Raw genomic sequence first — 15579 nt, forward strand, 5'->3', positions numbered from 1 at the left:
CATAGGCTGCAAGCAGCCCCTGCCGAAACTCTCGTCTGCGTTCGGTGAGGACACGAAGTGCAAGGATACGGTCAATCGTTGACCTTTTTGGTGTAAAGCCTGACTGCTCTGGACGCTGGTGCTCAAGCAGATGGTGGCGAACCCTATCAAGAAATATCCGAGCAAAGACCTTGCCCGGCACTGAGAGAAGCGTCACCCCTCGGTAGTTGTTGCAGTCTTGGCGATCACCCTTCCCTTTATAGAGAGGAACAACAAGGCCCCTCTTCCAGTCAGTTGGGATGATGCCTGTGTTCCAGGCAGAGCACAAAACTGCATGCAACGACACGAGTGCAGCATTTCCACCAGCCTTGAGAAGTTCAGCATGGATGCCACAGATCCCTGGAGCTTTTCCCCGTTTCAACGGATTCACCGCAGCCTGTGTTTCCACAAGCGAAGGTGGACCACAGTTGATTCGAGGGTCAGCAACAGGGATTGTAACACCCTTGACGTCCAACTCGACAGCTGGGGGATCAGCCTGGTGCAACCGCTCAAAGTAACCGGCCCAGCGGGCCTTCACTTCAGACTCCTCTGTCAAGAACCGACCACTCTCTGCTCGAACTGCAGTGCTCCGAGGGATGGGCTTGGATGAACGCAATGCGTGAATTCCCCTGTAATCGGGACGAGAATCACCTGTCCACAGGTGATGCTCTACCCCCTCACAGATTCCTCTGAATTATGATAAAACTTGGCCACAAGCTTCATATCCGATGCATAATAAAGGTGTATTGACCGCATCAAAATCTGCACGCATTAACTGCTTGAAATCGGGCCTAAACGCTAGAAATTCCTGCCCTAACCTACAGTGGGCGCTACATCAGCGGCACAGCCATGCCCTCAGCCAAAAACATGACGTGTAAACGTGTTTACTGTAATCAGCATTGAGAGGGCTTCCATGTGACCAGATTCTACACATGAACAAAATTTCGATATTTTATGACATCATTGACTGTTACTCCTGATCCAGGATCCCAGGTCCAACTTTTAGTGAAGGCAGACCCCATTGCTGATTGAACCCATATAAGACAGCTGGTTAGTTAGATTGCTACCTTTTGGGGAGGGGGGGGTGAGGGGGAAGAGATCACATTAAGCAGTCCTTCCAAACTGCATCCTGTGATATACCTGGTGATCATAGTATATCCCAATTTATCCAGCACACTTGGCTAGGCATTTTTTAAGAACATTGGTGCACAGACGACATTGCTCCGTGCCCCGTCACCCTGGGCGAGTTGTGAAATAACACCCGATTTCCAAGCCGTTTATGAAGAAGTTTGTGAACATCTCCCTGAAACGTCTGTATGAATGTAACTGTGTTTCGGTGAAAGCTACACAAGGTTTTTCAGTTGTACACAGTTAGTACTGTCGTCGGTAATCACAATGTCTCTAACCTGCCAATTCCCAAAGAATTGCAGATATAGGCCAAGCACTGGTGTGTGTGTGTGTGTGTGTGTGTGTGTGTGTGTGTGTGTGTGTGTGTGTGTGTGTGTGTGTGTGTGTGTGTGTGTGTGTGTGTGTGTGTGTGTGTTTTCATGAAGCGTAACATTCTCTCTGCTAACTCCCCTACCCATACACCTCTCTCTTTGTCCCATCCTTGCTCTACTCCCTTACAATGCAGTGCAGCAGCATCTCTATCTCTCTCCAGCTTGGCTCCGGTCGGTGTTTGTCTCCAGACCGCTTGGGTCCGGATGTGTCCGACGGGTTTTGTGTCCAGTCGGTGTTTGTCTCTGGGCCATGTTTATAGTACAACCAGAAGAAAAATGGATTTCAAACAGTTTGTTTCCATCTTCCTGTTATAGAATGATTTTGATGAAACAGTATGAATTGTAATTAACGCTCCACCGCATGTCTTTTTTTTCCTCTCTCTCTTTCTTTCTTTCTTTCTGCCCCCCCCCCCCCACTTTAATATTCCCGTCAGCTTCGCAACAGGTGGTATTTCCTAGTAATAAATACACGAATGAAAATATCACAAAATATCAAAAACTTTTTTTTAACTAACCGACCAGAGCTGTAGACTGCAGAGCTGCACTGACCTGAACAAGGGCCCCGTGGGGTTCCTGGGGGATCTTGGTGGTGTACTCCTCCGTACGCTCCACACTCACCATCTGCATCTCAGTCTGTGTGAAGCTCGACACGAGGCCCGAAAGCAACGACGTAATGCTCAGTGCATACGAGATCGAGAGGCCGACGAGACCTAGTAGTGCAGGGAGAGGGGATAGGGGTCACATGGAAGGAAAGGAACGCAAGAAGCTGAACCCATAATCACCTTTATCCTTTGCCATAAAAAGTCTATAAAATTTTTTTAAGGTAATTAACTTTCCTCCCCTCCCTTTTTATCCTATATATTCACAATAAATAACTTCCCTACCCATTCTTCTATTCTGACACTTTTGCGTCCTCTTCTCTGTTGTCCTTTCTTTTTATAATTTAAACATCCCCCGTAAATAGATGACCCATATCGGATCTTTTAATTGATCGTACGGCTGCAGTATCAAGGACATGAGTAGAAAGGAAATAAACATGATACATGAGATTCAATATTTATTTATTTTTGGACAGCAAGCAATCTATAGCTTATAAAGGAACATTTTGAAACGCAGTGTGAATGAGCTCGGTAATTCAGGAGGACCCAAAACGGTGGAGAAAATTCTGGCCAGCCTGACTCTACCTCGGCGATGGGCCCAGGTGGTATCAGTGTATTGTAAAATCCTGTTCTCGCTTGTCCTCTTCTCATCACCTTCTTCTTGGAGGACAGCAATTCATAAACTTTCCCAGTTGACGACTTCCTCCGCTCACAAAGTCACTGAAACTCAACAGAATCCTCTCGTCCCCCAGTAGAGGCTGATCGCACCCCAAGAAAGCATTTTGGGCCTGTTCCTGTTCCTTGGATACATCAATAAGCTCTCATGCTCAGGAAAACCAGCTGTATTTTATAACCCCCCCCCTCCCCATCTGCCTCTCCCCATCTTGTTGCAAGATGTTATTTCCTTCCCTCTTCAGTCATTCATCACATCATTACAACCTTTGTTGTCCTCCTGTCCGTGCAATGCCACTCCCTCAGACTTGTTGCTCTTCCATTAATCTGGTCTTTGTATGAAAAAAATAAAAAGACGACAAAGCTAGAATATGGAACAACAATTATAAAGCTTCAGAAACACATTTTATCAAACCAAATTGTAAATGTGTCAAAGCTTCATCATGAAATACAAATATGCTTTCATACAATGTCGAACCCCGTTTGTGATTTCAATAAAAAAAATTACCAACCCAACACGTCCCCGAGCTTCACCTGGATTTGCGACGTGGACTTGATGCTGCACGATGGCCAGAACAGATACCGCCGTTAACATAGAAACTCCAATCATTTGGAGCCTTATGTCTAACCATTGGGTAGCTGCCAACGCAGCGAATCGGCACCGCTGATTCACTTCCAGCAGGCTCTCATTCTCCTCCTTGAACCTGTGGTTTTTGAATTTATTTCTTACAATTAGGTCAAGTTAAAAAAAAAAAATGAACAGAAACCCGCCACCCTTATTGCGCTCAGAATGTTGTGGAGATTAAAACAGTTCAGACATTCAAACGCCAGTTTCACTGCTCAAGATGTTCTCCGGTTATAAAACAATCACCTTCAAAACGTCTTTTACATTTATTCAGTCTAGTTCGAAGGCCTAAATTTGTTGCCCCTTGCGGGGAAGGTCATTAACTCCTGATTCCTACTCGGTCACAATCCTAGCAGATCACTCACCGCCATTGTGCTCTTGTGGCACGAATAACAGCCAAGCCCATGATCGACTCGGAGAAGTGCGAGAAGAGAGGAGAGAGTGTAACGCTGCACAGACGTTTGAGCTCACGAGAGGCAAAGCGGTACAACCGCTGTGTGTACAAGTAGGCCCCGGCCAGCGGAAGCAGAACAAGGGTCATCCAAGGCAGACCGATGCACATGATGATTACAGAGCCCAGCAGCCCGTACAACTGGGCCAGGAAAATGTTCAAGATGAAGGGCAGAGCATCATCCACTGTGAATAGATCTGAGCACAAGCGATTGAGGATGCGACCCCTCGGTGTGACGTCGTGGAAAGACACGGGAGCCTAGACAGTTGGTAGAACAGCATGTGGGTCGCAAGCAAGGTGAGTTAATGCCACATCGGAACCAATGACGAGCCGCAAACTATGCATATTTAGTTTCACAGGTGAAATCACAAAAATAAAATTTTTTAACAGGACCTAAAGCTTGTGGTGAAGCTGACACGCGCGCACACACGTACACACACACACACACACACACACACACACACACACACACACACACACACACACACACACACACACACACACACACACACACACACACACACCTCAACAAAGGACTGTTAGATGAGACAGACACAGCCACCAACTTGGGGGCACTTCTCGGGGCACTCTGGGTCCCAGCGACATCACAACAAATGGCACCGCCTTTCTCACTGCACTCAGCGGGGCATTTCTTAAGGAGGACTTTTCTTCCCCCACCCCCCCCCCCCATGCCTGGTGTTGGCTTCATGGTTCGGGTGGTGGGCTTTGTATCCTTAGATCCTGAGATCAAATCCCACTCAGCTGTTGAATACTAGGTGTGGTTAACTCAGCCTGTCATCCTTCCAAGGTCGGCAAAATGAGTGCCAACATGCTGGTATCCTGTGTCGGAGTGGCGACCCGTCCAAGATTGTGTCCAATAGCCAAGGAGACTGCTTCAGCAGCACCAACGCTCTGCACAGAGTATGGTCCTATTTTCCTCCTCCCCCATGGATACCAACCTCTGGGGAATGGCCGTGCTCTTAAACTTTTAAAATGCTGAATGCCAAGCAAGGAAGCAGCACGTACTGTTTTCAAAATGTCTTTTGTATGACTCGGCCAGGGCTTGAACCACCGATCTCCCACTCGCATTGGATGCTCCAAGCATCACACCACCAAGTTTTGCACAGATTATGGAGAATAGTTAATCCTCTTCCTGGTTGTGGATGGAGTATCAACAAGTCCATCCTCAGACAAACCCAAACAATTCACAGGACAACACCATCAAAACCGTATTCAAAAAAAATAAAAATAAAAAACAGCAAAGGGAATGAACCGCAAAAAGCTCGACCTTCATGGTTGTAGTGAAGTTGATCAACCATAAAAACAAGGCAGAACAGTTTTATTTGCCAAAAGTAAATAATGTTTAAAAACATGGAGCCAAGTTGATTTTTTTTTTCTTCCTGAGATTGCAACAGATAACAACGAAGAAGCACGTGGCTACCACGCCAACATATAAAAGAGCAAACAAAGTGATGATTCATACATCCAACAGACAATTTAAATCAGTCCAATTCTCAAAAGTAGTGTGATTATGGAGGTTCTGGGCCAAAGCACTTCTGAGACACACTACCAAGAATTACCAGTCAAAAACAGTTTTCTGAGATGAAATTCCAAAAGAAATCAACAAAAATTTGTAATTTTTTTTAAAAAAAAAATCAAAAGACTAATTGAAACCAGTTTCTAAAACACTTTTGTCATCTTTTACAATTTCCAAAAGATAAATTTTTTTTAATGTCAAAAAGGATAACAATTCTCCTGTTTTTTTGTACAGAATCGAGGCTCGTGGAAGAGCGGATCAGGATGTAACTGGAAAAAAGGAACAATACAGAGAGGGGCGAAACGCTAACTGCTGAGTTGAAGGACAAAATATAGGAAGACTTGGACAAAACAATGGATGTGGGGAGGAATGAGGAGCAGGGGAGGATGCATTTGATTTACAAGATGGATGCAGAAGGAAACTCTCAAGAAGGAAAAGTTGGAAATTTGAAAGAAGGAGGCTTTGGGGGGTGGGGGTTATCCATTTTCACCCGTGACCCTCAGTTGCAACCCCCTGGGGCGTGAACCAGGGTTAAATTCCAAAAACATTGTTACATATTTCATGCGTCCCCCTGCTGCCGATTGCATACACAAAGTTAAATTAAAAAACGTTTTTAAGATGTGCCTGTCATTGCATTTTTTGGTATTTTATGGGGTGGCGGAAAAATCATACTGCCCTTGTACTTTCGTGCCATGTGGTGATCATAATGACCAAGTTTGGTGAATTTCTGCCCAACTGTTTCGGAGGAGATAGTCTGACCATCCGTCACGCTGACAGACAGACGGAACTGATATTTTAGATGTTTGAGCTCACGAGAGGCACCTGTAAAGGTACCAACCTCCCCCCGCCCCCTCTCCCAGCACCACCCCCACCCGTTTTTTTTTTTTTTCAAAAAGCATGGGGATAATGATGTTGCACTCTTTTGGCAATCTGTCGGTCTTAAGTGTTTGTGGCTGCGATGTTTGGAGGAGAGAAAGTGTTTAAAATCTCGAATCTGAATTCCTCGTTATCGTCACAACAAATTGAAGGAGTGCTATTCTTATCCACTTGCACTTTGAATTGGAATCAGACAGTCTGACATCATAAGGCCATTTGTTCATCATGGAAAGGTATATTTTAATCAGAATGACAAGAAAATAAATAAATTAATTAATAACTTGGATTTTGTAATTGAATTTCACGTGAAGGGACATTATGTTTCATTCAACATCAAGTTAAGACAAAGGCTATCTACATACTTTGTACATAAAGAGCAAAGTGAGGTTGGGAGAAGGAAGGAATTAAGGATTTTGATACAAATAAGGGAAAGGGGCCAAAAATCTCTCTGGTGTTTTTATAATATACGAGCAGGGATACCTGGTGTTGCCCGGTATATTTTTTTTGTGGAGGCCTAAAAAAACTTCCCCACACCCACAAAGAACAGCATGTGGGTGGTAAGCCGATTCTGGGATTGGGGATCATTTAATATTCCCTTTCACGCAGCTACTTTGGCACTCCGGAGAGATTTCAAAATGGCCTGTCATACTCGCCTGTCCAACTCACAATCCCCTGAGATTTGTGGAAACCCCACCCGTGGAATTGCCTCCGTCAAGTGACTATGAGACCCGAAAACAAGAAATCGCAAAATCACTTCGCACATCGAGAAATGTACTGTAGTATATACATACATATATTCATGTTAATACTTTGGTTTTCATGACTACAAAAGTTTCGTGAATTCATAGTTTGCATTTATACCTTTTATGTGTTCATTATATTAATTTATAAGGTTCTGTGGAGGGGGTAACGGGACTTTGTAAACACCCTATAGATGATTGGATAAGAGGCATTGTAAAAATGTTACCTTAGAAGTTGAATTTGTTGAGTGGATGCTAGTAAATTTACCGTTGATGTTTCTGGGTTAAAAGTTTGACCCCGATCTATAAATCTGGCGCCGTTCAGGAAGAAGAAAAAGATGAACCACTAAATTTGACCGCTTCTGGAAGAGGTATATTTGTATTTAAATATCTGGCAATTGTTTTGTACTTATTTATATGTATGTGCACTTGAATATAACTGTCATTAATCAAAAAAAGCTTCGGCCCTACACAGCGATTTAAAAAAAAAAAACTAATAATAATAATTTAAAAAGGGGGAAATTGAATTATTTATTTTTTATCCCAAAATTTGTTTTTGCCTAAAACACTCCCCCTGCACTAAGTGTATAAAAATAAACGAGAACAAAAAGTACCACTTGACTCAAAATAAACCCTCAAGACCGTGGGCCCAATCAAGGCCCCATCACATACCTGAAGAATACTGAACATAAGTTTGTTGTGGATCACTGACGCGGCACGTACGCCGCCGTATGCAAAGGAGAATGCACGCAGCAAGGTAAGGCAGCTGTTGGCAACAGCTAGGCCACAGTAAATATCCAGGTAAAACTGCACATCCTCTGTATGACTGTATCAAAGGAAATGTGGGGTTAGGTGGGGGAAGAAAGAAGAGAACATTAGTTGCAATACTAAGAGGAAGAGGAAAGAGTGTGCAATCTTGTTTGAGAAAGACAACAACCGAACAATGTATTCACATCACCAAATGATATCTCAACGCGCAATCGGCAGAATAAATCGATCAATCGTCTGTCAGCATCAACTGCCTCGGCTGTGACTCGGATGATACGGAGATGTACCATAATCATCACGTCATACTTGTGGTGACTTTGAGGAGCGTAGGATGGCACTTTTTCGTGACCCACAGAAGGCGTTTCATTCCCTTTTGTATTTGATATCCAGTAAGATAACCACCAGTCAGTGATGTTTCTTGATGCTGAAAATGAAAGATTTAAATTAAAAATCCCAAAAGGTGAACGAATGGTGTTTTTGAAACAACAAAAGTACACATTGAGAGCTTTAACATTTTTATCCAACACACCTTGCATAAGCAGCAGTGAGCAGAGCACAACAAGAACTAAAGGAGTTCCTACTGCGCGCCAGTAGGCTGCGTACACTGTCAATTTCACACTGCCTACCTCTCGCCACTCCGCCCCCACCAGCTGTACCTCACTCCCATCTTCCTCGTCGTCACTCTGCATGTCAGCCCTGTTGTCCAGCAATTCCCCTCTCTCTTTCACCTCCAAATCTACACTTTCCATTAAGCAATCCTTCCCCTCATCTTCCGTTTCAACATTTCCACTTATTAAACCTCTTCCTGCCAACAGCCGTCTTTGATTGCTTCTTCCCATCTCCACACAAAGACCCTCTCCCACCTCCTCCACGAGCTTCTGCCCTTTCTTCCGGCCCTCATTTTCCATTTGCTGAGAGCTGTTACCAATATCATCTTCTCCAGTTTTGTCATCTGAAAAACATGAGAAAGATTAGAAAGCATCTCAAAACGAGCTAACAGGCATATAATTGTCAGGAAGAGGGGAAGGGTGGGTGGCACAACACAAAAGGACCGAGGTGAGAAACTCCTGCCGTGTTCGGAGTGGGCCGAGGAGAAGGCACAGTGTACATCGAGATGAATGTGGAAAAGTGGTGGCAAAGTGCTGGTCGAGCATCCACACAGTTCATTAATACCTGGCTTTTTAATCTGGAGCTCAGCATCCCGATGCTCAGCAAGAGGGAGGACATCTTGAGGGGAACCTTGAATGAGAAGAGCAATGACCAAACAATGTAATCTCCCTCAATAAATCCAACAGAGAGTTTGGGTTTCAATGGGTCACAGTAAACCGAGAATTTAACATCTGGTTAAAAACGTCTTGCTCTTTCACATCTGTGAAGGTGGTAGAGGAACACAAAACATCAGGATACAAGTGTTGTCTCGTGCTCGAGGTTGCAGATGAGGATTCTCGATCTTGTGGTCCGGAGGAGTATTTGAGAAGATAATGATGAATCCCATAAACAACCACTGTGTTTTTCAATTCAATGACTGATGCTTGACAAGACATTGAAAGCCACAGAATCAGTTAATTAGCTTCTGCCTTGATTCGGTGAGGTTGTGAAATAATACTGTAAATATACTCTTCAGAACTCCAACACATCCATACTAATAAATGTCAGTGTGTGTCCATCCGTCCATATGTACGTCTCCATAACTCCAAAACCATGAAACCTAGCAGCCCCAAACTTTGCGTGCATACGAAGGGAACGCCAAGGGAAGGCATGGGTTAATTTAAACACCCCTTTTGAAGATAATTAATGGCCTTATTTAATTATATCCTTTATCAAGGCTCATCCTCGGTTACCTCGGTCTCTCTCGCTGGGGTGTTAATTCACCTTTTTTTTCGCCTGCTCAACAATGCCTTGACTTGCAACAGGCCACAACGGTTTCTTTAAAGTTTTTTTTTTTTTTCATTTTCCTCACTCATATCATTGAATGCCTGATCATCATACCTATGAATCGCTGGAAACATTGGAATGCTTATTAATGTTCGGAGACACCAGTGTTCGTGGCTTCATTTCATTTCCGCACATGCCATAAACTCCAGAATCTCAATCTCAACCGAATTTCGAAATTTAAACACAGGAATTGAACTTAGCAGCAGTTCCGACTGCTAAAAGTGTGTTCATTTGTCCAATTCGGACAATGCTTGACATTCCGAGCGTCTCTGGATGCACGGTGTTGATATGACCGATCACTAATTATAATTGGCTTATTATAATAACCAATAATTATAGTAATTACTTGCCACGCCAGCCGTTCCTTATCAACCCTTTTGTGGGAGTGCTTGCTCCACAAGCAATTTCTTTGTTCGTTTCCAATCCATGGCCATACATTGCAAACGTATTCACACTGTCACTGAACATATCGATTGACTTGAACAAAGTTCAGGCCCTACTCGCCAGCGTTTGGCCCCGCGTTGTCGTGCGGTACCTCGGCCCACCCACTGAAAATGTGCAATTTTATTCGACATGACATTTCCCCTTTTTGTAAGATCTTCTTTCATTATACGACCCGTCGCTTCAACATAGGTAAATACATGTTAAAAAAAAAAACAGAAAAATGTAATGTTTCGTTTTTAAAAGTTTATTCATCGGTGTTGTTGGAATGCTTATTTGAGTGTTTAAGCTACTTGGCCACTCAAGCTTCGATCTCCACAAGCTTTCATGGCGATACCGTGGCTCAGTTCTCCGTGGGGACATTTCTGGAGTTAGGCAGGCAAAATCAATTTGATGATTACATTGAGTAAAAAAAAAAGTTTTCAGTGTTACAAAGCAATGAATCACCACATTGTAGAGTTGTAACATGTGATTTCTGGAGGTGATGTCACGCTTGGGGGCGGGGGTGGGGTAGGGGAGGGGATGGCTCAGCAGTTGGTGTGTGGTCTTTGGAATTATATCTGTGGAAGATGGTTGGTCATACAAACCTTGAATAAATGGTGGCAGAACTTGATTGAGAATCATTTGCTCAGCATCAACTCTAAGGGCTGAAAACCCTACAACATCACGGCAGGATAGCCAAGAGGTATGGACGCTCACTCCAAGTTGTCTAGTCTGGGTTTGATTCCCGACCCAGCTATAAACTGTCATCCTGGGGTTTCACAGACAGGGTGATTCATCAATGTGTGTGCCGTCTCTCGGATGGACGTTAAACTGGGAGTCACAATTGCTGGAATCCCGTTGTCATCATCTCCTCCTGATTAACCTGCAAAAATCCAGGCTGTGTACACACCTCAACTCTTATTCCTTCCTACTCCGATCAATGGAACCACCTTCCAGAGGCTGTTGTTTCACTCTTTCCTCCAGGACTTCAAGCAAGCAGTTCACCACCATATTTTGTCATCCCCATTCCCAACCCATGATCTTTATTACCCCTATTAATGTTTCCTAACCAAACCCTCATACTTGCTCATTTCAGCGTTTCCTCCCCTGCTCCCTTTCCTCTTATCCTGTTTGTTTGGTCCCACTGCTAGATCTACTTTGCTCTTCCATGAGCCTTGCTCTTATTAAAAAAAAAAATACATTAATTTGCATAGATTTTTAACCAACTGGATGCAAATAAATATTGATTACAAAGATAAACATTTTTTTAGATACAGTAATTGATCTCCTTCCCAAACGCACCAGCCCAAACCCAACCCTCCCCAAAATGCCCAAGGTGCTTAATAAAGAAATTATAATGCGTTGCAGTTTTAGTTGTCAATGTAATAACGAGATGAGAGATGGACTTCCTGCCACTTACCAAATTTTATACCTTTCCCTTCATGAAGCAAAAGTACATGGTTCGCTGCAGCGAGAAACTGCGTTTGATGCGTGCAAACAATGCGGGTGCGGTTGGCAAGCAGGCCCATGATGCAATGCTGGAAGAGGTGTTGTGCAACATCGTGGTCCACCGCTGCCAGGGGGTCATCCAATAAGTACAGGGGCTTGTCCTACAAGGTGAATACAGATACAAAGAACTACAACGACACTCGGTTGAGCGCATACCTCCGCCAGGCTGAACAGTTTACATTTTGTATCCCACTGATGGGCCGGATCTGCATCCGGACTATTCCTCTTTGTCACACGACCAAAATCTAATCGGCTTGTTCTTGTCACTTAGCCAACTCATCAGCCAAGTTTTGTAATAATCCGTCCACAACTTCGAGACATCGTGCTCAGAGACAGACAGACAGACAGGAGTGAAAGCAAAACCTCTGTCCACCTTCGGTTGTGGAGGTAATAAATGGAATTTCTCAATTACACTGTTCTTAAGGGAAGAAGCTTTCCAATAGTAATACTGCGACGTTTTCATTTCACAAACTAACAATATCGGAGAGTCGATTTTGGAAACAAAAGAAGAGAATATCGAGAAGATATGAAAACCCAAAAGCTGTAACCCCCCTCCTGATGAACCTGCAAAAATCCAGGCTGTCGACACACCTCAACTCTTATTCCTTGCTACTCATATCAATGGAACCACCTTCCATAGGCTGTTGTTTCACTCTTTCCTCCAGGCTGCATTCACTTTGGCACAAATAAATCCAAAATTATGAGGGCCAGGGTTACAGAAAAATCATGTTTCCATTTTAAAGTTAACCAGAGAGTTGGTGTCAAAACCACCCAATGCTCACCTGTTTATACATTTATCGTTTTTAAAAGACTAGTCGAATAATATTTTTTATAAAGCATTGCAGTGAAGTCTGATCCAAATTATTTTAAAGCAATATATGTATTTGTATATTGTAATCAGTAAAAAATAGTGTAGTAGATAAAAACGTTAGAAAGGAAATAACTTGCACCAAAAACTTTAACATTTTCACACTCACGCTGACGCAGGGGGGTATCGCTATAGCTCTCTGTTCTTCGAACAGGCGAGCTAAAAATGCTTTCCCTCAAATGTTAATCGACATGTCGGGCTGAATTAATTTATTTAATTAATTAATGTAGAACTGGCATGTTTAGATATTTAAACATGCAATCAGGTCATTACTAAATATTTTACAACCTCCTCAGTGCATCACAAACGATATGTGTATGAGAGAAACTTGCAAGGAGACAGCACAGCAAGGAAAGGGAAGGGAAATATGCGCAGCAAATGGGGGCCAGGAGTGGGGGAGGGGGGGGAGGTGGGGGTAAACTTTCCAAATTGACCAACTTACACCAACAACATCTTAGATGTGAGGGATCTCTGGGTTGCACCTGGGAGAACTATCGGCTATCTCCGTGCAGAACTGACCGGAGCCAATCAACAACAACTTATGCCATAAAAATGAAAATCAAGCAATTGGTAGCTGTTTGTCAGATATGAGAGCAATACGCGACGTGTGTAAGGAATTTGAGGTAGGTAATGAGAGGTAAGCAAATGCCTGGTGTTGGCTGAGTGGTTTTAGGGTGGCTGGCTTGGGATCTTCAGGTCCTGAGTTTGAGCCCCGTTGGATGCTGAATTAATGCCAGGTGAGGTTGACTCAGCCTGTCATCCTTTTGAGGTCGCCGAAATGAGTACCAGTGTACTGGTTTAGGGGCACAGCATCAGCGGCATAGCCGTGCCCCAACAAAATGATGGTGACCCGGCAGCCAAGCTGCCATACGCAAGAAGAAGAGGAAGAAGAAGCAGAGTTAAGCAATGCAGGGCGAGAGCTGGACCTTACACTATAAACGGCTCGTGCAAGAGCGAGTCGAGCCTTCTGTCCACCACTGAGCGTCAAACCGCTCTCGCCAACCTCGGTGTGATCTCCATGCTGCAATGCCTGTTCACAATACACACCAGAACCACACTTGGTGTACTACAGAAGAGGTCCATGAAAAAGATACAAACCACGAACAACAAAACATAAAATAATGGAAATTCATGACACTAAATGATATTATGGTTATTTGGAAAGAATCTATAAGTTCCTCTTTAGTTCAGGGAGGTGAATGAGCAGAATGAATAAATGAATGGATAAATGAATGGATAAATGAATGGATAAACGAATGAATGAATAAACGAATGAATGAATAGATAAATAAGGAGGATGTAAAATTAGAAGAAAAAATAATAATCATATAAACATCACGTTTCACCTTCCTGCAAACAATCCTTTGGAATATGAAATACAACGACCATTACCTGGCAACGTACATGCGGCTCCAGGACGGATCGACAGCCATTTCAAAATCCAATATCAGTGTAAAAAAAATAAAAAAAAGGCTTCAATCACACCAATTAACATCTACGAACCTTAAAGTCATCGGTCAGTGCACAAGCTTGCACAACCTCCCAGTAGCGCTTTGCATCAAAAGGCTTTCCAAACAAGATGTTATCTCGCACGGTGCAGTGTTGCAGCCACGGCTCTTCGCTTGCTAAACCAAATCCATCATGTAGGTTCCTGACGAACACGTCCCCTCCGTGCCTGCACACAAAAAAAACCCCCAAAAACACAACACAACACAACGATTGCAGGTTTCGATCCAGAATATATAGTCCACGTCGCAAGGGACCGACCCTTTCATTTCACTCCTTCCTTTTCCCGACTTGGGGACCGTATTATTATTCGAATCAGTGTGGAGGGTGTTTCAAAAATCAGGAATCATAGAAAATATTTTTTGGCGCGGCATGACAATTCACGGGGACAGTCTATTCGGCCGTAAGTGAATCTCTCCACGACCTCAACATTCTCACCACAAACAGGCACAGACAGGATGGGGACAGCTATCTCATGGTTTCGCAAGAGATTTGGGTTCCTTATTTGGATGATATCCCGATTTAGTGATTGAGAAACGTATTCTGTCCACAGGATGGGGCTCCAGCAAATTATGCCACAATCATGTGAAATCTTTTGGACGAGACGATGCATTTGGAGGTGGATAGGACGTCGTGGACCGAAAAGATGGAACCCACGTAATCCAGATTTAACAGCACCAGACTTTTTTTATTTGGGGAAACTTGAAATCAGTCGTTTTTAAACCACAAGACCACATTCGAATCGGAGATCTAAAGAATGAAATGAGAAACTAATGTGCTAAAATCGGGATCAATGTCAAAAAAAAAACCGTTCGAAGAAACGTACGTACAAGAATAGAACGGCACTCGGTAGAGCGCATACCACCGCCCAGTGTGACCACTACTCATTTTCATAAATGCCAAGGTGAGCCAAAGAAAAAAAAGCCAAGAATTCACAAGGTTTCGGAAAAGCGATGATAATAGAAAACCTGTAGATAACCATGACGCCAAGGTGAACAACGAATCGCCAAGATCTTGTGAAAAAAAAGCCAAGGAGTGGTCACACTGAGCCGGACCTGAACCAAATATCTCATCGTCACCTTGCTCTTGTCACCTACCCAACTCATCCACCAAGTTTTGTTTGAATCGGTCCGTAACGCTTCCAGATACCGCGCTATATAAATCGGGAGTTTGGTCACATCTCTCAATTGTGAAGAACCACTTTAAAAAAATCTCTCGTAATCTCGCGTCACACGGCCAACCTGTCCACAACTTTGAGATATCCTGCTCACAGACAGACAAACGAGGGGGAAAACAACCTGTGTCCACCTTCGGTGGTGGAGGTAAACACTGATATTTGTATGCGGGTCAGTGGTTCGCAATTTAAGCAATTACTAGAATGTAAGACCCGCAAGATCCATTTGTGATGCTTTAAAAGGCGGTGTATAATCAGAAATGCTGTTTGATAGGGAGATTATGAATATTATGGAAACGTTGAGACAAAAAAACTAAAGTATTGAATGGAGCTCGTGCGTTTAATCGATATGAGACTCATCTATATATTAATACTGAAG

At 43.5% G+C, this 15579-nt stretch overlaps 1 protein-coding gene across 10 annotated transcripts in view; it reads right to left on the reverse strand.

Moving 5' to 3' along the window:
• ABCC10 (ATP binding cassette subfamily C member 10) overlaps positions 1 to 15579 on the reverse strand; it is a 71265-nt gene that overhangs the window by 11845 nt on the left and 43841 nt on the right. For all 10 annotated transcript variants that reach the window (XR_015051485.1, XR_015051488.1, XR_015051487.1 and 7 more), the window contains 10 exons: positions 14024 to 14195; positions 13452 to 13550; positions 11564 to 11753; positions 8959 to 9024; positions 8315 to 8737; positions 8092 to 8209; positions 7690 to 7843; positions 3779 to 4122; positions 3323 to 3492; positions 2067 to 2227 (listed from right to left, as the gene is read on the reverse strand). Coding sequence is in view for 6 of the 10 variants with exons in the window: in XM_085855925.1 (XP_085712051.1) it covers positions 2067 to 2227; positions 3323 to 3492; positions 3779 to 4122; positions 7690 to 7843; positions 8092 to 8209; positions 8315 to 8737; positions 8959 to 9024; positions 11564 to 11753; positions 13452 to 13550; positions 14024 to 14195 (1897 nt within the window). In the remaining 4 variants the exon portion in view is untranslated. The remainder of the gene's footprint in view (positions 1 to 2066; positions 2228 to 3322; positions 3493 to 3778; positions 4123 to 7689; positions 7844 to 8091; positions 8210 to 8314; positions 8738 to 8958; positions 9025 to 11563; positions 11754 to 13451; positions 13551 to 14023; positions 14196 to 15579) is intronic.

The sequence above is a fragment of the Eptatretus burgeri genome, chromosome 15 (assembly GCF_056783735.1).
Source record: "Eptatretus burgeri isolate ZD-2024b chromosome 15, Ebu_testis_v1, whole genome shotgun sequence".
Classification (NCBI taxonomy): domain Eukaryota; kingdom Metazoa; phylum Chordata; class Myxini; order Myxiniformes; family Myxinidae; genus Eptatretus; species Eptatretus burgeri.